Genomic DNA, 23,960 nt, shown 5'->3' with positions numbered 1-23,960 from the left:
GTACTGTGTCCTTCTTCATGTAAGGCGACCAGGGCTGGATGCAGTATTCCAGGTGAGAGCGTACCATGGGCCGATACAGCGGCATGATAACTTTCTCCGATCTGTTTGTGATCCCTTTTTTAATCATTCCTAGCATTCTATTCGCATTTTTTGCTGCCATCGCACATTGCGCAGACGGCTTCATTCACTTGTCAAACAGTACTCCCAAGTCTCTTTCCTTGGGGGTCTTTCCAAGTACTGCACCGGACATCCTGTATTCGTGTATAAGATTTTTGTTACCGACACGTTAACCTAATTTGCCATGTCGCAGCCCATTTCTCGAGCGTGTTTATGTCCCGTGGCAGGTCTTCTCAATCCTCCTGCGTCTTCACTACTCTGAATAACTTCGTATCATCTGCAAATTTAATCGTACCAATTTCCTGGTCATTTATAAATATGTTGAAGAGCACGGGTCCAAACACTGAACCCAGCGGCATTCCACTCATGACGCTTTTCCAGTCTTAGTATTGTCCATTTGCCCCCACTCTCTGTTTCCTATCCGCCAGCCAGTTTTTAATCCACATGTTTCATCCTCAATTCCATGGCTCACAATTTTTCAAAGTAGTCGTTCATGCAGAACCTTATTGAACCTTGTTTATCTGCCTGTTTATTCCCTTGAAAATGTGCAGCAAGTTCATCAAGCAAGATCTTCTTTTGCTGAAGCCGTGCTGGCTGGTCATCATCAGATTGTGTCCGTCAAGGAGATCAATGATGCAGTCCTTTATCAGTGCCTCTACCATCTTTCCTGGTACCAAGGTCAGACCCACCGGTCTGTAGTTTCCCGGATCTCCCCTCGAACATTTCTTGAAGATCGGCGTAATATTCGCCACCTTCCCGATTTGATCGACAGATTGGCTATTAGTTGGAGCAGTTCAGCTATAGCCCCTTTCAGTTCCTTGATTACCCTCGGATGGATGCCAGCTAGAGGCCCTTTCAGTTCCTTGATTACCCTCGGATGGATGCCATCCGGTCTCGGGGATTTATCGTTTTTAAGCCTATCAATCTGACTGCATACCTCTTCTAGACTGACCATCAACCCTGTCGGCTTCTGGTATGTTGTGTATATCCTCTTTGGTAAATACAGATGCAAAAAATGTGTTCAGTTTGTCGGCAATGGCTTTGTCCTCCTTTAGCACTCCCTTTATTCCATGGTCATCCACTGGCCCCATCGCTTCCTTCGCGGGTCGTTTCCCCTTAATATATCAAAAGAATGGTTTGAAGTTTTTTGCCTCCTTTGCTATTTTTTCCTCGTAGTCTCTTTTGGCCCCTCTTTCCTCATAGTCTCTTTTGGCGCCTTATGGCACCTGCTTTGATGTTGTTTGTGCTTTTTCCAGTTTTCGTCCGTTTTTGACCTTTTCCATTTCTTAAATGAAGTCTTCTTGTCTCTTATTGCTTCCTTTACCGCTACAGTGAGCCATGTCGATTCCTTATTCTTTTTCCTCTTGGATCCCTTGTTGATGCGCGGTATATATAGATTTTGCGCCTAGGTGACTGTGTCCTTATAAAGGGACCATGCTTGCTCTAGCGTTTTTACAGTGCTTATCCTCTTCTTAATCTTCTTCCCCACCATGAGTCTCATCCCTTCGTAATTCCCTTTTCGGACGTTCAGTGCCATGGCTGTCTTTCTGGATCGATGTTTTTTGCCCCTGTGTCCAGGTTGAAGCAGATCATATTGTGATCACTGCTTCCCAGCATCTCTTTTAGTTCTACACCTTGCGCCATTCCTTGTAGTCCATTTAGAATTAAGCCAGAATTGCATTTCTTCTCGTATTTTCCTTGTCAAGTTGTTCCAGGAAGCAATCGCCTATAGCATTTAGGAACTTGGTCTCCCTACTGCAGCGGAGGAGCCTAGGTTCCATTCTATTCCCAGATAATTGAAGTCACCCATTATAACTACATTGCCTCCCTAGCAGTTGCATTTAATCTCATCCGTCATTTCTTCGGACTGTCCTGGGGTTCGGTAGTAGATGCCGATCTTCGTTTCTGTTCCATTTGTTCCCGGAATTTTGACCCATAGAGATTCTACTTTATTTTTCATTTCCGGTGTATTTCTCTGGTAGACTCAATTCCCTCTTTGATGTATAGGGCAATACCCCCTCCTTTTTGACCTACTCTGTCTCTGCGGTATAGCTTGTAGCACAGTGTCCCAGACGTTTTCCTCATTCCACCATGTTTCCGTGATACCGATGATGTCAAGGTTATCTTTTTGTGCCATAGCTTCCATTTCCCCCATCTTATTTCTTAGGCTCCTTGTGTTCGTATACATACACTTGAGTTTGTGGCCTGTTACTTTCTTTCATTTCCTTCCCTCTTGTGTCCCTTTCGATCTGTCAGGATTTCTGTCTTGCCTATGGTCCGGTGAATCTTCCCCGCTATCATCCTGCACGATATCCTCTTGCTCGACTGTTGGCTTTCCTCTCCTTCCTAGTTTAAAAACTTCTCAATTTCTCTCTTGATGTTGCTTGCAAGTAGCCTCGTTCCGTCTCCGCTGAGGTGGAGTCCATCCTTCCTGAATAGCTTGCTCTCCCCCAGAATGTCATCCAGTTACACACGAAGTGAAATCCTTCTTCCTCACACCAGCGCCTCATCCATGCATTGACTGCTTGCAGCTCCGTCTGCCTCTTCTCGTCGGCCCTGAGTACCGGTAGGATCTCCAAGAATGCTACCCTCGGCGTTCTGCTCTTCAGCTTCCTTGCTAGCATCCGGAACTGGTCCTTCAGTCCTTCCCTGCTGTAGTTTCTGTTGCTCACATTGTTTGTCTCCACGTGGATCACTACTGCTGTATTTTCCTCTTGCACGCTGTCAATGATCCTGTCGATGCAGCTCACTATATCTTCTACCTTGGCTCCCGGTAGGCTGGTCACCAGCCGAACCTGTCTTCCTCCCGCTATGTGGCTGTTGACTTGTCTGATGATGGAGGCCCCCACGGTGATTGCTGTCTTTTCTATCTTCTCTTGCCTCTCTAGCTGCAGGTCCGTGTCCCTGGTGTATGACCATCTCTCCAGCTGTAGGTCCGTGTCCTCTGTGCACTTCCGTCTTCCCTCATCCTGGCGTTGGCTTGCACTGGACTCGTCTTCCATGTGGTTGTCCTCCAGGTGGTCCTCGTGGTGATTTTCCACGGCCTCCCTGTATGCCTGTTCGATGAACTTCTCTAACACCCTGACTTCTTCCTCAACGGTTTCTTCTGTCATGAAGCTTTCTGCCTCTCTGTCCTCCTCTTCCACTGCTCGAAGTGCTTCTAGTTACAGTATTCTGCCCTCCAGGAGTCTGACTTGCTTCTTCAGGCCCTCCAGTTCCTCGCATCGAGTGCATACATAAGACCACCTCCCAGATGGGAGGTAGTCATACATATGGCAAACAGTGCAGAAAACTGGGTAACTCAACATCCTGCTTCTGTCTGCTGTATCCATTGCTGTCCGCTTGCCGGTCTGTCATCTGAAGTGGCTTCTCCTTGTGTAGGAATCTGTGTAGCATCCTCGGTGTTACTGTGAAGTCTTTTTATTGACTTTAAACCTGCTACCCCTGTTGCTTGTGTGTGTCCTCTGTGTCTGTTGTGATTGCCTTCTGCTACTACTGTGTTTTTTTATCTACTGCTTGTATGTCCTGTTGCCCTGTGGTACTTGCCTGTGTAGGTGTCCTTCCTTAGTTTTTCGTCTTTGCTCATCCCTTCTTAGGGCCCTTCACAAAGGCGCTGTCACCTTTAACACGTGCCTTCGACATGTGCCCAACGGCAGAGCTCCGTTGGTCCCTCCCTTTTTAAGGAGGAGCTCGGTGGTTGACGGGGGTGGGCGGGTCTACCTCTCACCGATGCCCCTTGCTCTCTCCTGCCTTCTGTTGCTCCTTCTTCCCCTCTCCTGTTCTCTTCTATGCTTTTCTCTCCTCCTTTTCTGCCTCCTGCTTGCCTGCCTAAGCCTGTTTAACTGAGCTCCGTTGACCCTTCCCCTTTTAAGGAGGAGCTCGGTGGATGATGGGGGTGGGCGGGTCTACCTCTCACCGATGCCCCTTGCTCTCTCCTGCCTTCTCTTGCTCCTTCTTCCCCTCTCCTGTTCTCTTCTCTGCTTTTCTCTCCTTCTCCTTTCCTGTCTCCTGCTTGCATGTCCATGGTCCACCTCAATACCATCAGTGCTTTTTACATACTTCTCAACAATAAACCGCTAGCTACAGACCCATTGGTTTCTAGATTTATGAAAGGACTGTCACATGCTAAATCCCCAATCAAGCCTCCTCCAGTTGCTTGGAACCTCAATGTTGTCCTTTCATCATATGAGCCACTGGCATCTTCATCACTCTAGTATCTAACATGGAAAGTAGTTTTCTTAATCTTTATCACTTCAACACGCCAAGTCAGTGAGCTACAAGCACTAGTTTCAGATTTACCTTATAAAAACATTCTACCATGACAGAGTTGTCCTTCGTACTCATCCCAAATTCCTACCAAAAGTAATTTCAGAATTTCATCTCAATCAATCTATTGTTCTGCCTGTTTTCTTCCCAAAACCACATTCCCATCCTGGTGAAGCTGTTCTCCACACATTGGACTGTAAATATGCTTTGGCTTATTACCTAGATTAGACAAAGCCTCATAGAACCTCGGTTCAACTATTCCTCTCATTTGATCCTAACAGACTGGAAGTTCTTGTAACCAAGAGAACAATCTCTACATGGTTAGGAGACTGTATTTACTCTGCTATGCTCGGGCTGGGTTACCCTTGGAAGGTCATGTCACAACACATAAAGTTAGAGCAATGGCACCTTCAGTAGCTTTTCTCCATTTCACTCCTATTGAGGACATTTGTAAAGCTGCCACCTGGTACTCAGTTCATACCTTCACATCCCATTACTGTCGGGAAACTCATTTCAGACAGGATAGTCAGTTCATCCAAGCAGTTCTGCAGAATTTATTCTCTGTTTAGATGCCAACTTCCCTCTGTCCCTTTCGAAGTAGCTAGGGAGTCTCATCTATGAGAATATGCTGCCTGCTTGTCCTGGGATAAAGCACAGTTACTTAGCTGTAACAGATGTTATCGAGGGCAGCAGACAGATACTCTCACAACCCTCCCTCTTCCCCTAAATGGCTTTTTAGCTTTTTTTTATTGAACTGATGGTCCTGCAAGCTGACACTGGGTTGGAAGGCATTCACGCTTGTGTGGTATGGACAGTTTCGAAATTTCTAAAGCAGTTAAATTGACAGTACATTTTTGCACTGTCCATACTGGGCTCCGTGTATGATGTCACTCATCTGTGAGACTATCTGCCTGCTGTCCCTGGATAGCACCTGTTACAGGCAAGTAACTGTGCTGTATACATCACCTGTGTATGTACCCTCATTTTCCCATTTTAGAAATCAGTCTAGTTTGGTACATTGTTAACCCTGTATGCCTATTTACCTCTTTTTTTTAATATTCTCCGTTTACATTGTGCCTGGTTTTTTGCTGTCCTTTTATTGCCTTAACATATAATTGTCTGCATTGCATTTTATCTGTAGTCCTTCTACATAATCATCTGTACTGCATTTCATTTGTTTAAATGTGATTTTAATTATGTTTTTATTGAAGCTTTTGTTTTATGTTGGTTTTAATTTGTTGTTTTATTTTATAGTTATATCAACCCCTGTTGCAGCCTTGTGGGCGAAACACAGCCTGTGTCGGGTATTTTATGTCTGCACAATGATAACATTTTCTTGATCTTCACATTTTCTGGCTGAGCTGCTGTTTTCATCACCATCTTGGATTTTGCAGATCCTCTGCCCTGTTGTTATACGGGTTTAACGCCAGCAGTGGTCAGCAAAATGCTGATCACTGCTGGCTGAATATTGAACATAAAGTGTTTTTTTGCTTATTAGTTGGTGTTGCTTATATGTTTAGCTTTGCATGATAGGGCCACTATATGTATAAGTGCAGGTGCTTAAATGTGGAAGTTGCCAAGTGCTGCCATTCTCTTTGTCTACATATACCCTTCTGTGAAATCAATGCTTCCTCTGTATGTGTTGACAAGTTCTTGTGTATTTGCTATCATCATTCTATATATTTTACAAAGGATTCACATTTGGTAGAGCCTTTTATAAAATACTGGGGGAATTTATATGCTATGCAAAATGGCTCATTAAGTGTTCTTAAATATATAGCATTAGGGAAATCATTGATTGATGGTTCAGATTGCCCTACTGTTAAAATTAAAATGCTCAACACAATAAAATGTAGTGTACTTAAGCGTGACTGGGATACCCTGATATGTTCAGGGACCTTTGTATTTTTACACTAAATTTTATAGATCATGTTCAGTTGTGTATTGTGATTGGCTGAACCTCACACACTATAAATGATATTAATGTATAGGATTTACAATTATTGCTCCATCTCCAAAAACAATTTATCAAGGCTCTGCTGATGAAATGTACAACAGTACATCAACGTATGAGTAAGATGTTTCTCCAAAGTAGCTAACTGAATGTGAGGTAACTAATATGGGGGAGTTATTTCTATTGGTTCAAACTGGTTTGAGGTACTGTTTTAGTTTTAAGTTGCATTTGTAATCTCCGTCAGCAAGCCTGCTGAATCAAATAATGAAATAGGGTTTGTTTGTTTTTTGCAACCTATGGCGCTTTGTAAAAGTCTTAAAGCCCTTCCACATTTTTTCTTCATTCTACTCTCTGAATAATACAATTCAAAATACATTAAAGTTAGTCTTACTGATCTACACAACATACCCTACACTTTCAACATGAAGGAAGAATTATAGAAATATTCAAAAAATAATTAAGAAAAAGAAACCAGAAAGTCTTAACTCTGTAAGTGACTACTATTTAGGATGGTGCAGATTTTGCCATTCTTCTTGACAGAACAGCTAAAGCTCTTTCAAGTTGTCTGGGGATCATGCCACAGATATCCTGTTGGATTCAGATCTTTGCTGAAACTGGGCTGTCTGAGGACACTGAAAAGAAATATTTGCTTCTTTTTGGAGGCTCTCAGTGAGAACAAGCAAACCAAATTGTTCTTTTATTTATTCCACTTAAAAATTAACTTTTTTGGGTGCATTGCAACCTTGTGTAGCTGAAAAAGCCAAAATATAGTAGCTTTTTATTAATAGTATATTATAATCTTCTGTTACAAGCTAGAAAACAGTTTTATTGCGATATACAAAAATAAAGTTATTATTATTATTATTATTTTACACTACTCCTTTAAATATGGCTGCTTCTCAAGTTTATCAATGAAACTTTTCTTCCAACTTATAGTTACAGATCATAGGGTATTAATAATAAAAAACCTGCTATTTTCGCTTTACATTGTTTTTCAGCCATATGAGATTGTAATGCACACCAAAAAAGAAAAAGAAGTTAACAGCCTTAAGCATGACTGACTTGATGATTTTTTTTTTCATTTAAGATAGGTACAGCAAGAAACTGTTCAAAAAATAGTTTCTTACAGTTTCTCTAACATTATAGCTTCATCTAAGATACCAGAATCTTGGTCCTCTAATACACCGTGGAATGACCATAAGATTCTGATGCTTTTGAAAATACCAAGTTTACTACAAAACATTGGTCGTTGTCCATTATTCAAGCTGGGCACATTACAAAGGTGGCATGCTTGGGCCCTGGAAAGGAAGGAGAGAGGAACAGCTGCTGGTATAGTGGTTGACCTTGTTGGCCAGCAAATAATGCTGAGAAATACCACCACCTCTCTCATATATGTACGCATATAGAGAATAGATAATAGCCTTTAACTTATCAACTAGTGAGTCATCGTCGGATAATGAAACTAAGACAAACAGCAAACAAGTTCCAATCAAGACTTCTAAGTTACAAGAGCTATCGGACTCTTTTTTACGGTTACCCCCATATCAGGACACAGATCGCTCGTCAAACAAAATAGAGACCCGGAGCGCCAACAAACAGAAGAAAATCACACAATAAGGACAGACCAAGGAATATTTAATTTATCGTCTCATGCCTTAACCCATCAAGAAGAAATACTACTATCTAAAGGGTTATCGTTTGTACCCAGTTCCAGGTATGATGGTTTCAACATCAGAACCCACCTACAAAGGTTTTTCAGGTCTATGCGCCTAAAAATCTTCTTTCAAGATAAACAATCAAATCAGACAGAGTCGGGTTTACCACCTGGCCTCAGAAGCAGATCTTCTTGGATGCCACCAGGAGCTCTTGATCCTTCCGTCACTGCGTTTGAACGTTTAGTCCTCAAAGACATACAGGACCTTGAAGATAATCAGGTTAAGTTCCATTCTAATCTTTCTCCACAACAATGGAACATTATGCAGGCCTTAAGAAATGACAAATCCATTATCATTCAAAGAGCCGACAAAGGCGGAGGAATTGTTATTCAAAATTATAGCAACTATCATAATGAGGCTATCAATCAACTTAATGATTCAGCATATTATTCCATTCTTGCCAGTGATCCCACTCAGTCAGTTAAGAATCATATTGATACCTTAATAGGTATAGCTCATTCAGAAAAAGTTATCACCTCAAAAGAATTGAAATTTTTGACAGTTGATTACCCTAGGATTCCTTTCATATATTTCATTCCCAAGATTCATAAGTCACAAACCCATCCCCCAGGTCGTCCCATAGTTGTGGGTACAGGTTCAATCTTAGAACCGGTTTCCCAATATATAGACGGGTTTCTCAAACCTTATGTTTCTTTAGCCAATTCATACATCAAGGATTCTTCTCATTTCTTACAATACATTGATCAAATTTCTGATCAAATTTGTTGGAATCAGTGTATTTTGGTCACTGCAGATGTGACGGCCCTGTATACCAACATTCCGCAAAACGCCGCCGTGGCCGTGGTCAAACAATTTTCAGCTCAAATGTGCATACCCCCATCTAAACAAATTCTGTTGAATAAGCTCAGTGAAATGGTAATTTATAATAACTATTTCCGATTCGAAGAGATTTTTTATCTCCAAACCAAAGGCATGGCAATGGGCGCTACAGTGGCTCCCACATTGGCGTGTCTGTACATGTCACAGTTTGAGGAATCATTGGTATACAAATCCCCCCTTTTTAAGTATGTAATTAACTGGAAAAGGTATATTGATGACGTCTTTTTCGTGTGGAGTGGTGGTGAGGAATTATTACATCAGTTTATGATTGAAATCAATTCTTTGGATTCGAACATTAAGTTTACATATTCGTATGACAAGAACCATATTGCATTTTTAGATATCATCATTAATACCCATCAGGGTTATCCCTCCACCACTCTCCATAGAAAAGCGTCCGATCGTAATACCCTCTTGCAATATCAGAGTTTTCACCCTAGAACTTTACGTAACAGCATTCCAGTAGGACAATTTCTTAGGATAAGAAGGATTTGTTCCTCGGAAGAAGATTTTGACATTCAGGCCACCACCATGTATAATAAGTTCCGAGAAAGAGGTTATCCTCATAAGATAGTCATGAGAGCATGGAAGAGGGCTAAAAATTGCCATCGTCCATGGATCATGACATCCCACAATCTCAATAACAATGACACCCAACAACATTCACCGCAGACGGTATGCGTAATGCCACATTCAAATTACAATAACCACATCAAACACATCATCCTCAAACACTGGCCTATAGTCCAATTTCATGCAGCGTTGCAGGAAAAACCTAAATTCGCGTTCTCCCGGTCTTCTAACCTGGGAGAAAAATTGCACTATAGACCAGGAATGATAGAATCGAATACAGGTTTTCCTCACAGAGCCTGTGGTAAATGTAAATTGTGCCGACGTGTGGGATGTTTCTTTCATTAACATTCCTGGTGCCATACGCAACACCTTTGTATTGCGATCTGGTTCTGACTGTGACTCTGCGGGAGTGATTTACTGCATTACGTGCCCATGTAATAAATTCTACATCGGACAAACTTCCCGCAAAGTCAAAGTCAGAATAACTGAGCATTTAAGTAGCATCCGTAAACAACGCATGTCGGCTCCGCTTACGAGCCATTGGATAGAACACTCTCATTCCATCAATGATTTAAAGTATACGGTTTTGTTACACATTAAGAACTTTGACGGTGATCTTTCCCAAATGTTGATAAGAAAAGAACAAAGGTTCATATATGAATGGCATACTTTAACACCTGATGGTTTGAATCACGAGATCGAATGGTTAGCTCTTTAATTCCCTGATTTGATATGTATTGTAAGGCATGAGTTGTCTCTTGGTCAATTTTCATTGATGATGTCACTTCCGGTTTTACATGTGATTTCCGCTTATTTCAGCCCATATATAAGGAAAGCGTTCTTAAGCACAAACAGTCCAGCTTTTTGCTCTTCCAATTTAGAGGATCCAGGTCCATTTTGAGAATTGTGAGTAATGAATGTATGTATATATTATAGGAATCGGCATATTTTAGAATGCTTAGTAGAATCCCGTTCTTTGTATTAAGAATTTTTATATTTTAGACATTAAGTTAGTTCTTCTTCCATTTTTTTGCCCCCATAGAGTCCTTCCCTGATGAAGGAAGTTATCCGAAACTCGAGTCGGAAGGATAAGCATTTAATATGAAGGAATCACTATGGTTGTTTTTATATATCACCAGCACAAGAATCACTTAATCGCCATTTAGGCTCTTTCGCGGGAAGGATAAGCATTTAATATGAAGGAATCACTATGGTTGTTTTTATATATCACCAGCACAAGAATCACTTAATCGCCATTTAGGCTCTTTCGCGACATCTTTCCATCCTACTCACAGATAAGTGTTTTGATTGATTTTTTGATTATTTTCTATTTTGATTTAGTTCACGAATTTTATTGGATGGATAAGGGGACTTTGAAAATCTATGATGGTCCCCCAATAAGAACCTTACTATGGTGATATCACCAAACACGGGTTTCTGGGTCTGAGATTTTCATTATCATTATTGATCTTGATTAGAATAAAAACTGTGATTATAAAAAAAGAGTTCGCATATAGAGAATGCCTCACAAAAGTCGTCAATGTACATTTTCACATTCTTGCTGTCAAAAAAACACCACTCAAAATGCAGCAAAGTTGGAGTTTATTTCACTTGTCTACACAATATGAGAGCAATGCTATAAAGGGCTGTTTACATTTAGGCACTTTGTCCTTGATTCTGTAAAATCCGCCTGTAGTTAGGTGATGATATAGACACCGATTCTATAAAACATAGGCCCCCATTATTGAATCATGCCTAGTACCACTCAGCATTCTAACATTTAGTTGTCCCTAATTTATGCCAGAATTTTCTATGCCTAAAGTTAGGCACCAATATCAGAGCTTAATGGCACCTGATTCACAGAGGCACCTAACTCGAAAACACACCCATGATCCACCCCCAGCTTTGGGTTCTGACCCGGAAATAGCTAAGAAAAAGTAAAATTTAAATTAAATCAGTAATTTAAAGAGAAGGTAAGGTTGGGCAGACTGGATGAACCATTCAGGTCTCTATCTGCCGTCATTTACTATGTTACTATCATAGAATCATGCCTTAGAGGGCACCTAATTGGAGCCTATTTATGAAGAAAAGTAGGCACCTACTTTTCTTTATTGAATACTATCATAGCGGTGTATATACAAGCGTATGCGTTTAGGCATGAGCACAACGCCAGCCATAGAAATAAGTGTAAATACTCACTCAGATTTTAGAGATACATGCATATAATATTCTATAAGTTATGTGTGTGTGTGGATCTCATCCATGCAGTGTCCATCTGAACATTTATCTGCAACCTTATTGAACATAGAGCTTACTTGCCCTAACATGCTCTTACAATCTCCTGCTGTGCTCCATGACCTCTATACACCAGAAAGGACACTGCCTAGACCTAATTCTTTCCTCTAACTGCTCAACCACCAAATTCTGCAATACCACCCTTCCCCTCTCTGCCGTCATCTTTTAACATTCACTATTCATCACCCTAACCCCAGATCCGGTCAATCGCCACCAATACATTCAGGAATTTTCAGGCTATTGAACCCAGAGCCCTCTCCATTGCTGTCTCATCCCTCTCTTCAACTACTATTTCATACAAGACAGTCAACGAAGCTGTCCTCTCTTATAATACCATTCTCTCCTCTGCTCTAGAAACCCTTGCTCCTCCAATCTCACATCCTGTTAGGCGTGCCAAACCCCAACCCTGGCTCACTCCCCACATAGAAACATAGAAACATAGAAATTGACGGCAGAAAAGGGCTACAGCCCATCGAGTCTGCCCATACCAATGACCCACCCCCTGACTCCTACTCTCTCAGAGATCCCACATGAATATCCCATTTTCTCTTGAAATCTAACACGCTGCTGGCCTCAATCACCCTCTGAGGCAGCTCGTTCCAATGATCTACCACCCTTTCAGTGAAGAAGTACTTCCTCGCATCACCCTGAAATTTCCCTCCCCTGATTTTCAGCGGGTGACCTCTGGTTACTGAGGGCCCTATAAGACTGAAGATATCATCTTTCACCTCTATACGCCCAGTAATATACTTAAAGGTCTCAATCATGTCCCCTCTCTCTCTTCGCTCCTCCAGTGAGTACATCCGCAGTTTTTTTAACCTTTCTTCATACGTGAGTTCCCTGAGCCCCAAAACCATCCTGGTAGCCATTCGCTGAACCGACTCAATTCTCAACACATCTTTTCGGTAGTGTGGTCTCCAGAATTGAACACAATACTCGAGATGAGGTCTCACCATGGATCTGTACAGCGGCATTATGACTTCAGGTTTTCTGCTGACAAAACCCCTACGGATACAGCCCATCATTTGTCTTGCCTTGGACGATGCCTTCTCTACTTGATTTGCAGCCTTCATATCGTCGCTAATGATCACTCCTAAATCACGTTCCACCGTGGTCCTGGACAAGGTTTCACCATTTAGTGTGTAAGTTCTGTGTGGATTTTTTTTGCCTAGGTGCATTACCTTACATTTTTTAGCATTGAAGCCCAGCTGCCAAGTTGATGACCACTGTTCAAGCTGTCTTAGGTCCTGCGTCATAAAGTCAGGCACACTGCTTTTGCCAACTATGTTGCATAGTTTGGCATCGTCGGCAAACAGTGATACTTTTCCTCTAAGTCCTTGGGTCAAATCTCCTATGAATAAATTGAATAGAATCGGCCCTAAGACGGAGCCCTGAGGTACTCCACTCATCACTGCTGACGTTTTGGAGGGGGTACCGTTTACCATCACCCTTTGAAGCCTACCATCTAGCCAATTCCTTACCCATGTTGTGAATGTATCCCCTAATCCCATCGATTTTAGTTTGTTCAACAGCCTGCGGTGTGGAACGCTATCAAAAGCTTTGCTGAAGTCCAAGTATATCACGTCAAGGGACTCACCGGCATCCAGTTGCCTGGTCACCCAATCAAAGAAGCCAATCAGATTAGATTGGCAGGACCTTCCCCTGGTGAATCCGTGTTGCTGTGGATCACGTAGATTTTCTTCATCTAGAATTTTGTCAAGTTCCTGTTTGATTAGTGTTTCCATGAGTTTGCACACTATGGATGTAAGACTCACCGGTCTGTAATTTCCTGTCTCCGTTCTGCAGCCCTTTTTGTGGAGTGGAATTACGTTAGCTGTTTTCCAGTCTAGGGGTACTATTCCCGTGCGCATGGAAAGATTGAAGAGTACGGATAGTGGTTCAGCCAGAACTTCACTCAGCTCTCTGAGTACCCTGGGGTGTAGATTGTCTGGCCCCATAGCTTTGTCTACTTTGAGTCTTGAAAGTTCGTGGTAGACATTACTAGGTGTAAACTCGTAATCACGAAACAGGTCATTTTGGCTGTTTCTTATTTGTAGTTGCGGACCATCTCCCGGTGCTTCACAGGTGAATACTGAGCTTAAATCCAATGCGCACACCGACTTCATACACTTCAAATTCATGCTGACATCATTCCAGTCTGCCTTCTTGCTGGCTATATCCACTTAAGAACATAAGCAATGCCTCTGCTGGGTCAGACCTGAGGTCCGTCGTGCCCAGCAGTCCGCTCACGCGGTGGCTCAACAGGTCCAGGATCTGTGCAGTAATCCTCTATCCCCTTTTCCAGCAGTAAATTGTCCAATCCTTTCTTGAACCCCAGTACTGTACTCTGCCCTATTACGCCCTCTGGAAGCACATTCCAGGTGTCCACCACACGTTGGATAAAGAAGAACTTCCTAGCATTTGTTTCAAATCTGTCCCCTTTCAACTTTTCCGAATGCCCTCTTGTTCTTTTATTTTTCGAAAGTTTGAAGAATCTGTCCCTCTCTACTCTTTCTATGCCCTTCATGATCTTGTAAGTCTCTATCATATCCCCTCTAAGTCTCCTCTTCTCAAGGGAAAAGATTCTCAGTTTTTCCAATCTCTCAGCGTATGAAAGGTTTTCCAAACCTTTTATCAGATGTGTCGCTCTTCTCTGAACTCCCTCGAGTATCGCCATATCCTTCTTAAGGTACGGCGACCAATATTGGATGCAGTACTCCAGATGCGGACGCACCATCACCCGATACAACGGCAGGATAACTTCTTTCGTTCTGGTTGTAATACCCTTCTTGATTATCCCTGGCATTCTATTTGCCTTCTTAGCGGCCGCTACGCACTGTGCCGTCCACCATTACCCCCAAGTCCCTTTCTTGGGTACTCTCAATAACATCCCTCCCATCGTATAGTTGTACCTCGGGTTTCTGTTTCCCATATGTAATACTTTACATTTCTCAACATTGAACTTCATCTGCTATCTCGTCGCCCATTCCCCTAGTTTGTTCAAGTCCCTTTGCAATTCTTCACAGTCCTCTTTAGTCCGAGCTCCACTAAATAGTTTGATGTCGTCCACAAATTTTATTATCTCACACTTCGTCCCTGCTTCTAGATCATTTATGAATATATTAAATAGCAGCGGCCCGAGCACCGAGCCCTGCGGGACCCCACTCGTGACCCTCCTCCACTTAACCACTTCTCTTAGCTCTAATCCTCACCGTCTCTTTTGTACACTAAACTCCTTATTCCAAACACCCTCACTGCCTATCCCCCCTTCAATTTCTCCCCAGACAATGGTGGAGTTCTTCTACAATAAGATTCAGAAGATTCACCTTGAGCTCTGAACCAGGCTGCTTCCCCCTCCCCTTCCTACATTTGTCTTTTCTACTAACTTACCCTCAATACCTGCCACCCTCTTGTCTTTCTCGGAGATCACTGAGGAGGAAACCACACATCTTCTAAGAACATAAGAATAGCCTTACTTGGTCAGACCAATGGTCCATCAAGCCCAGTAGTCTGTTCTCATGGTCAGACCAATCTAGGTCACTTGTACCTGGCCAAAACCCAAGGAGTAGCAACATTCCATGCTACCGATCCAGGGCAATCATCCTCCAATCCCACTACCTGCTCCTCCGATCCGATTCCCATTCACCTAGTCGGTGCTTTCTTGCCCTTTGTCACCCCTTCTATCTGTCACATCCTCAATCTATCGCTCTCCACTGTAACTGTCTCTGATGCCTTCAAACATGCCATAGTCACACCCCTCCTCAAGAAACCCTCACTGGACCCTACATATACTTCCAACTATTGCCCCATCTCCCTCCTCCCCTTCTTATCTAAGTTACTTGAATGTGCTGGACTTCCTCTCATCCCATTTTATTCTGGATTCTCTTCAGTCAGGCTTTTGCCCGCTGCATTCCACAGAAACTGTCCTTACTAAAGTTTCCAATGACCTGTTCTTGGCCAGATCCAAAGGCCTCTACTCTGTCTTCATCTTTCTCAATCTGTCTGCTGCCTTTGATACTGTTGATCATCGCCTACTCCTTGATACGCTGTCCTTGTTGGGATTCCATGGTACTGGCCTCTGCTGATTTTTTTCCTATCTCTCCCATCACACCTTCAGTGTATGCAATGATGGTTCCTCCTCCACAGCTTTTCCACTATCAATTGGTGTATCTCAAGGCTCTATCCTGGAACTAGTCCTTTTCTCAATCTACACTTGCTCATTTGGAACACTGATCATCCCCATAGCTTCCAGTATCACCTCTATGCTGATAACTCCCAGATCTACCTCTCAGCACCAGATACGTCTACTGAAACCCAGACCAAAGTCTTAGCCTGCCTGACCGACATTGTTACCTGGATGTCTCACTGCCATCTAAAACTGAATATGGCTAAAAAAGAGCTGTTCATCTTCCCGCTTCCCTCGTTTTCCGTCTCTATAGAAAACATTCTCATCCTGTACAGAAGAGATAGAGTGGGGCAGAAAGGTGGAGGTGTTGCACTATATGTTCATGAAGAAATAGAATCTGTGAGAGAGACTATGACAGAAGAGAAAGAGAAGCTGGAATCCCTCTGGATAAAGATTCCCAGACACAACGGAGCTGACACAAAGATTGGCCTTTACTATCGACCGCCAGGACAAATGGAAGAAACAGACGTGGAAATGATAGAGGAAATTAAATACGAATGTAAGACAGGTAATGTCATAATCTTGGGGGATTTCAATTTTCCTGGAATAGACTGGAACCTGGGAATTTCAAATTGTGGCAAGGAGGCAATGTTCCTGGAAGTGCTAGGGGACTGCTTTCTGGAACAATTGGTGAGAGAGCCGACAAGAGGAAACGTCACCTTGGACTTGGTCCTAAACAGCATTACGGGGCCAGCAAAGGAAGTAGAAGTCACGGTCCCGCTGGGGACAAGCGATCACAACATGATCAACTTCAGACTCGATGTCGGGAAGGGGAAAAGTACCAAAACCTCAACCACAACTTTAAACTTCAAAAGGGGAAGATATGATAGCATGAGAGCCATGGTGAAACAACGGATCAAGAAAAAAATGGGCAAAGTCAAAACGGTAGAACAGGCATGGTCCCTTCTGAAAAATACTATCACGGAAGCACAAAGCCTCTATATTCCGAGGATATCCAAAGCAAAGAAAACCAAAGGCAAAAGAGAGCCGGCGTGGCTTACTAAAGAGGTGAAGGAAGCCATAAAAGAAAAGGAGGACTCCTTCAAAGCATGAAAACGCACAAAAACAATCGAAACTTGGAACAAACACAAGGGTGATCAGAAGAAGTGTCACAGGGCGGTGAGGGATGCCAAAAAGGACTATGAGGAGAAAATAGCGCAGGAGGCCATAAACTTCAAGCCCTTCTTCAAGTACGTGAAAGGGAGAAAACCCACAAATGAGGCGGTGGGACCGCTGGACGACCAGGGAAGGAAAGGGTACATCAAGGAAGACAAACAAATCGCAGACAGACTAAATTCATTCTTTGCATCTGTCTTTACAAAGGAAGACACTGCAACAATTCCAGAAGCAGTGAAAGTGTTCAAAGGAGTAACAGAGGACAGCCTTACCACAGTAGACGTGGACTTGGACCAGATATACAGATCGACAAACTCAAAAGCGACAAATCCCCTGGACCGGATGGAATTCATCCGAGAGTCTTGAAAGAGCTAAAAGTGGAAATCGGAGAACTATTCCAAAAACTTGCCAATCTGTCAATCAAAACAGGGCAGATACCAGACGACTGGAAGATAGCAAATGTCACGCCGATATTCAAAAAAGGATCAAGAGGAGTACCGGGCAACTATAGACCTGTGAGTCTCATGTCGGTCCCTGGGAAGATGGTTGAGGCGCTGATCAAGGATAGCATAACCCGGCACCTAGACACACACGACCTGATGAAAGCCAGCCAACATGGATTCAGGAAAGGGAAGTCATGCTTGACGAACCTACTTCAATTTTTTGAGACAGTGAACAGACAAATTGATAATGGAGAACCGGTGGATATTATATACTTGGATTTTCAGAAAGCGTTCGACAAAGTTCCACATGTAAGACTCCTCAGGAAACTGCAGGGCCATGGAATAGAAGGAGATATACTAAGATGGATAGGCAAATGGCTGGAGAACAGAAGGCAGAGAGTGGGCATAAATGGGAAGTTCTCGGACTGGGAAAATGTGACTAGCGGTGTGCCCCAGGGCTCGGTACTTGGGCCCATCTTATTTAATATCTTCATCAATGACCTAGAGGATGGAACATCCAGTGAGATCATCAAGTTTGCAGATGACACAAAGCTATGCCGGGCCATCAAATCGCAGAAGGACAGTGAAGAACTCCAGAGTGACTTGAGCCGATTGGAGAATTGGGCAGATAAATGGTAGATGAAGTTTAATGTAGAAAAATGCAAAGTGATGCACTTAGGCAGAAAAAATAAAGAACACAAGTATAGTATGTCAGGTGCAACTCTGGGAAAATCTGAACAGGAAAAGGACCTGGGAGTATTAATCGATAGGACACTGAAGCCGTCGGTGCAATGTGCGGCGGCAGCGAAGAACGCGAATAGAATGCTAGGCATGATAAAGAAGGGAATCACGAGTAGATCAGAGAAAGTCATAATGCCGCTTTATAGAGCGATGGTCAGACCACACTTGGAATACTGCGTCCAGCATTGGTCTCCATACCTAAAGAAGGATATCATACTGCTAGAGAGGGTGCAGAGACGAGCAACAAAGCTGGTGAAAGGTATGGAGAACCTGGATTACGAGGAAAGACTTAAGAGACTGGGGTTGTTCTCCCTTGAGAAAAGGAGACTACGAGGGGATATGATCGAGACATTCAAAATACTGAAAGGAATCGACAAGATAGAGCAGAAAAAAACGTTATTTACAATGTCCAATGTGGCACGGACAAGAGGACATGGGCTGAAGCTAAGGGGGGACAAGTTCAAGACAAATATCAGGAAGTTCTGCTTCACACAACGAGTGGTGGACACCTGGAATGCTCTCCCAGAAGAGGTAATTGCGGAATCCACCATTCTAGGATTTAAGGGTAAGTTAGATGTACATCTCCTTATGAGTGGCATGAAGTGACATGGGTAGGGGTAGGCTAGATGCACTTCTCTTTACGAGAAGCTTGGAGCGATATGGGGACCAAAACTATGCCAGGGTACACCTGGCGGGGCCTCCGCGTGTGCGGATCGCCGGACTTGATGGACCTAGGGTCTGTTCCGGAGATGGCGCTTCTTATGTTCTTATGTTCTTCCTGTTTTATCTGCTCATAATCTCAGGGTCATCTTTGATTCCTCTCTCTCCTTCACCACCCAGATACCACATTAATCTAAAACCTGCTGCTTCTTCCTCTATAATATTACCAAAACCTGACCCTTCCTCTTTGAGACCACTACCAAAGCACTTATCCACGCCATCATCACCTCGAGAGTGCTTTCAACTCCTAACTCCTCTCACCTTGGGTTCTGCCTCCCCAACTCTTTATGTCATATCTGCCTGTCCAAGTTAGTTTGTAAGCTCTTCTGAGCAGGGACCATCTATAAATGTCAAAATGTACAGCGCTGCGTATGCCTTTCAGTGCTATGTAAGTGATAAGTAGTAGTAAAACATGATGAGCTAAGTGTTTCCCAAAGCATAGACCTGGGAAACCCAGGTAAAGCAGGCATTAGCTTAATCATCAAGAGGGATTGTGTAGCAGCAAGAGATATAAATATTTGAAGACTAGGCATAAAATCTTGAATTTGATCCTTTCTTCCACAGGTAGTGCTTGCAAGTCCTTTAGAACTGGTGAAGTATTATAACACTTTCCTCCTCCTAGTATTGTTTCTGCCATATTCTGAAGAGCTGTAGGCCTCATAAATTACAGTAATGTGAGTAATTCTCTGCCATAAAGAGCTGCCTTCTCAACAAATCAAATTGATTGCTATGTGAATTATAGTTGCCAAATTTGTTTGTTTTAATAACAGATTTTTCATAAATGGTATAGTCCACAAATGAAGTGATTCATGATTTATGATACTATGTCAGTATTATTGCTCCTAGAATATTCAGGGAATAACAATAACGGCTATTTTAAATGAATTTGAAGAATCATGACTCCATGACATTTTGAATTGCTATGGCATTTGTCAACTTATATTTTTGTGATGCTTCCATTTCTCAAATATTTTGAAACTCTGCACAATATACAAGATACTCTGAAGATCGAAATTGCTTTTATTGTAACAACAAATGTTTTTATGTACAGTATAGAGTCCAATTTACCAAGGTGTTTTCTCAGGTTTTTTTTGGTTGTTTTTTTTTTTTGAGGGGAGAGAGGAGGGAGAAAGAAGAGAGTACTTATTAAATCAACTCTGTAAAAATTACTGAATTTGGTAGACTGCATAGAAAACATGAAACATGTATTGTCCTAATTAAGAAACATTGCCTTGCATCATTTTTACAGATTTTTAAGCAGTTACAAGTTTATAAATGGTTTTAACAGTTTTCATCATCACTCAAGGTCTATAAAATAATATGGACCATGTAAGTGACACTAGGTACCATATATGGATAATTTTGTCCCACACTATGGATATTATGGATAATATTGAAAAGGGCATTTTTTTCTTATTTTGTAGTGTCTTATATAATAACCAGTGGAGAAAGATGCCAATTCTGTTCATGTCCTTTTACAATTTATGCATATAGTTGCACACAAATTTCAAGTTCATGCACATAACTTCACAGTATGAGAAAATAGGTGGCCTCTGGACTACAATAAATGCAACTAGATTTGAGTCGCATCTGTTTCAACATTCGAGTCTACTTAAAGATGACTTTTTCATGTGCTGTGAAACTTGTGTGCATAAATTGACCTTCAGTACAAAATTACGTTCTTCAGTCCAAAAGGACATGGATATCTTCAAGGACTTAAACATACACATATAAAAACAAGTATACTCCATTTTCAAATATATTAGCTGCCCATAACCACAAGGATCACGTTTAAATTAGGCATCACTGCTTTTAAGATCCTGACAGAGAATGCCCCATGACTGCCTAACAGGGTTGGCCACCCTATTCTAGGGTGCCTTCAACAGATATTCCACCAGAAATCTTTTCCACTTAAAATTCCCAGCATGCAACAATATAAAATCTACCAGGCAAATTACCTTATCCATCCACTATCAATTAGCAAAATAGTGGAACTGACTACCACTTACACTATGATCTTGTGACCGCTATCTGAGGTTCAGAAAAGTTTTAAAAGCATTTCTTTACCAAGACAGGGAGCTAACCCGAAAGTAACTGTAATGGTAATTATAAAAGCCTATTTCTAAACTGTCCAGTACAATTCCTGGGACATAACGATGAGCTAACTATAGCCTACTTAAAATTGTAACTATATATTTGTAACTATGACCTAACTATATTAATTGTACTGATCTACCTGTACTAGCAACTCTATTGAATGTCTATGTCAAACTGGCCATTGTAACTTCCTGGGTAACTTACCCTACCTGTTGTAATGTAATCCAACCCTGAACTGAATAGGTAAAGGCAGACTAGAAAACCTGGTTAACAATTGCTAGATACATCAACTGGAAAGAAAAGGAGCTTATCATACAAGCTTTTCGGAAATCTGGCCGGCTTGAATATAAAGGACAAAAATTGCTACTATTCAATGACTACTCTTTACATGTATCCTCCCTTCGTAAGGCGATGGCACCACTATGCTCCATACTTCATCATCGAGGAGTGCGATTTGCACTTATATATCCTGCATCCCTACGCATTTGGCATGATGGGAAATCACACACCTTCACAGACACAATAACTGCTCAACAATTTATAGATTCTATACCTGTGACAGTAGCTGGCGGAGCCCTGGCGATGGATCCAACGGTTTAACTCCTCCTTATTTTTGCATCTTCTAAACCTACCTTAGATTGATCAATATAGATATATGACATCCTGCTTGGATAGCTCCAAATTCACTGTCTATTTTGTCTATTCATCTTCTTATAATTCGTAATGAATTGTATATACTATGTCATATATTCTGCTAAATCAAGCACACTAATCTCAAATTTTCTATTATTGAATAGGTGTGGAATTTACTAGTTGTTCCATATGTGTTATTATTCCGTGGTCACAGGATCACATTTAAATTGTTTTAAAATATGTAGAATAGTGTGGTCCACTCTTTTTCTGACCATATACTATGCTGATATTATTGATTTCTTCTCTTTTACTTTCACACTTTTCTTTATCTCTTTTCTTCTTAGACAGGAGTGTCTGCCCGAGCTTACAATTATATCAGATATTTTTCTGGACAGAGGAGATATAATCTATGATTCAACAATATATATCATATATTATGGCTGATTTACATGTTTTTTCCTTTAATGTGAATGGTCTTAACCATCCCATTAAAAGGAAAAAGATAGCCAATTATGTATCCAATAAACATCCTGATATAATTTATTTGCAGGAAACCCACCTCCTACCCGCTGCTGCCTTGAAATTTCAACTAAAGGGATTTTCAACTCACTTATATTCCCCTGCAACTCATCAAAAGAAAAATGGTGTGTCAATATTTCTCAATGATAAACTATTTCCCGTTATTCACAATTTTAAAATAGACACTGAAGGAAGATGGTGTCTAGTACATGCTGCGATACACTCAACTAATTTTATTTTTCTTAATATATACGGCCCGGTCAAAGACCACCCAGACTTTTTCAAAGAGCTTCAGCTGGCGATAGTTGAATTTGATACTTGTTCTCTGATATTGGGAGGGGACTTTAATCAAATTCAAGATTTATATATTGACAGATCTTCTTCTTGTAAACCCTCCAAATCCAAGTCTTTCACAGCTCTTCATGCTTTAAAGGACGCCTATTCTCTTGTGGATCCTTGGCGCTTGCTTTACCCGAAAGGTAGAGAATACACACATTTTTCACCTCCACATAATACATACTCGAGAATTGATTATTTTCTCTTATCCCCTTCTCTTATTCAAGATCTCACCAATACCATTATACATCCAATCTCTCTCACGGATCATGCTGCCATCTCTTTATATATTTCCATCTCAGCCCCACATAAGGAATCCCCCTCATGGCGGCTAAACAACGCCTTACTGATAGACGAGGAAATTATTGAAAAAATCAATTCTTTCACTGCGGAGTTTTTTGAAAATAATTCTAAAGATCCTGAAATTTGCCCTTCCATTGTCTGGGAAGCATACAAAGTAACCCTTAGAGGCGAATTGATTAAAATTGCCTCTTGGAAAAAGAAACAGTCCATGAGAAAGGAAAAAGATTTAGAAAACTCCATCAAAACCTTAGAATTACAACATATGTCTAACCACATACATGACCCAAATACTTTCCAACGTATTCAAAATCTTAAATATGAATATAATACTTTAGTTTCACATATAGCTAGGCGTGATATTTTTATCTCTAACTCTGGTCATTACATGGGAGATAATATAATGGGTCGTCCTTTGGCCAGATACCTTAAAAATAAATCTAAAAGACTACATATAACGGCTATTCAGAATCCATCAGGTCAATTAGTCAAAACCAGATCTCTAATTTCCTCTCAATTTGAAAAATTCTATACTTCTTTATACCAATCTGAATCTACCACTCCTGAAGCAGATATAGACTCATATCTTACCTCCTTAACTCATCCGACCATTCCAGAATCTGTTAAATTGGAACTTGATTCTCCAATAACTATATTAGAAATTGAAACTGCCATATCTTCCTTACCTGCTGGGAAAGCCCCTGGCCCAGACGGCTTCACGAACGAATTCTTTAAGCAATTTCGCACCCTACTAGCTCCTCATCTCCTTAAATATTATGACTTCCTCCACTCCACTCCGGACAAGCAATTCAATTTCACTGAGGCCACCATTGTAGTAATCCCTAAACCTGACAGAGATGACACTTTAGTTAAAAACTTTCGCCCCATCTCTCTCCTCAATTTAGACTACAAGATAATGGCAAAACTACTTGCATTAAGACTTACCAAAATAATCCCACTGCTTATACATAAAGATCAAACAGGGTTCATTAAACAAAGATATATAGGAGACAACCTGCGCCTATTTCACTATATTAACGCTCATGCTAAAACAATGTCAGACCCTGTAATAGGCCTAGCTATTGATGCTGAAAAAGCCTTTGACCGAG

General features: G+C 41.5%; 1 protein-coding gene across 9 annotated transcripts in view; it reads left to right on the top strand.

Moving 5' to 3' along the window:
* Positions 1-23,960, top strand: part of ARHGEF7 (Rho guanine nucleotide exchange factor 7) — a 460,949-nt gene that overhangs the window by 325,660 nt on the left and 111,329 nt on the right. The window contains exon 21 of one of the 9 annotated variants that reach the window (XR_004539810.1): positions 5,638-5,728. The exons of 6 other annotated variants lie outside the window; for them this stretch is intronic. Coding sequence is in view for 2 of the 3 variants with exons in the window: in XM_033948009.1 (XP_033803900.1) it covers positions 5,638-5,723 (86 nt within the window). In the remaining variant the exon portion in view is untranslated. Of the gene's footprint in view, positions 1-5,637; positions 6,242-19,530; positions 19,812-23,960 lie in introns of those variants that run through there. 2 more of the 9 variants (XM_033948010.1, XM_033948009.1) reach the window with 2 other exon arrangements.

This window comes from Geotrypetes seraphini, chromosome 6, assembly GCF_902459505.1.
Source record: "Geotrypetes seraphini chromosome 6, aGeoSer1.1, whole genome shotgun sequence".
In the NCBI taxonomy this organism is placed as follows: domain Eukaryota; kingdom Metazoa; phylum Chordata; class Amphibia; order Gymnophiona; family Dermophiidae; genus Geotrypetes; species Geotrypetes seraphini.
The sequence above is the reverse complement of the archived record's forward strand: the minus strand, read 5'-3'. Positions and strand labels throughout refer to the sequence as shown.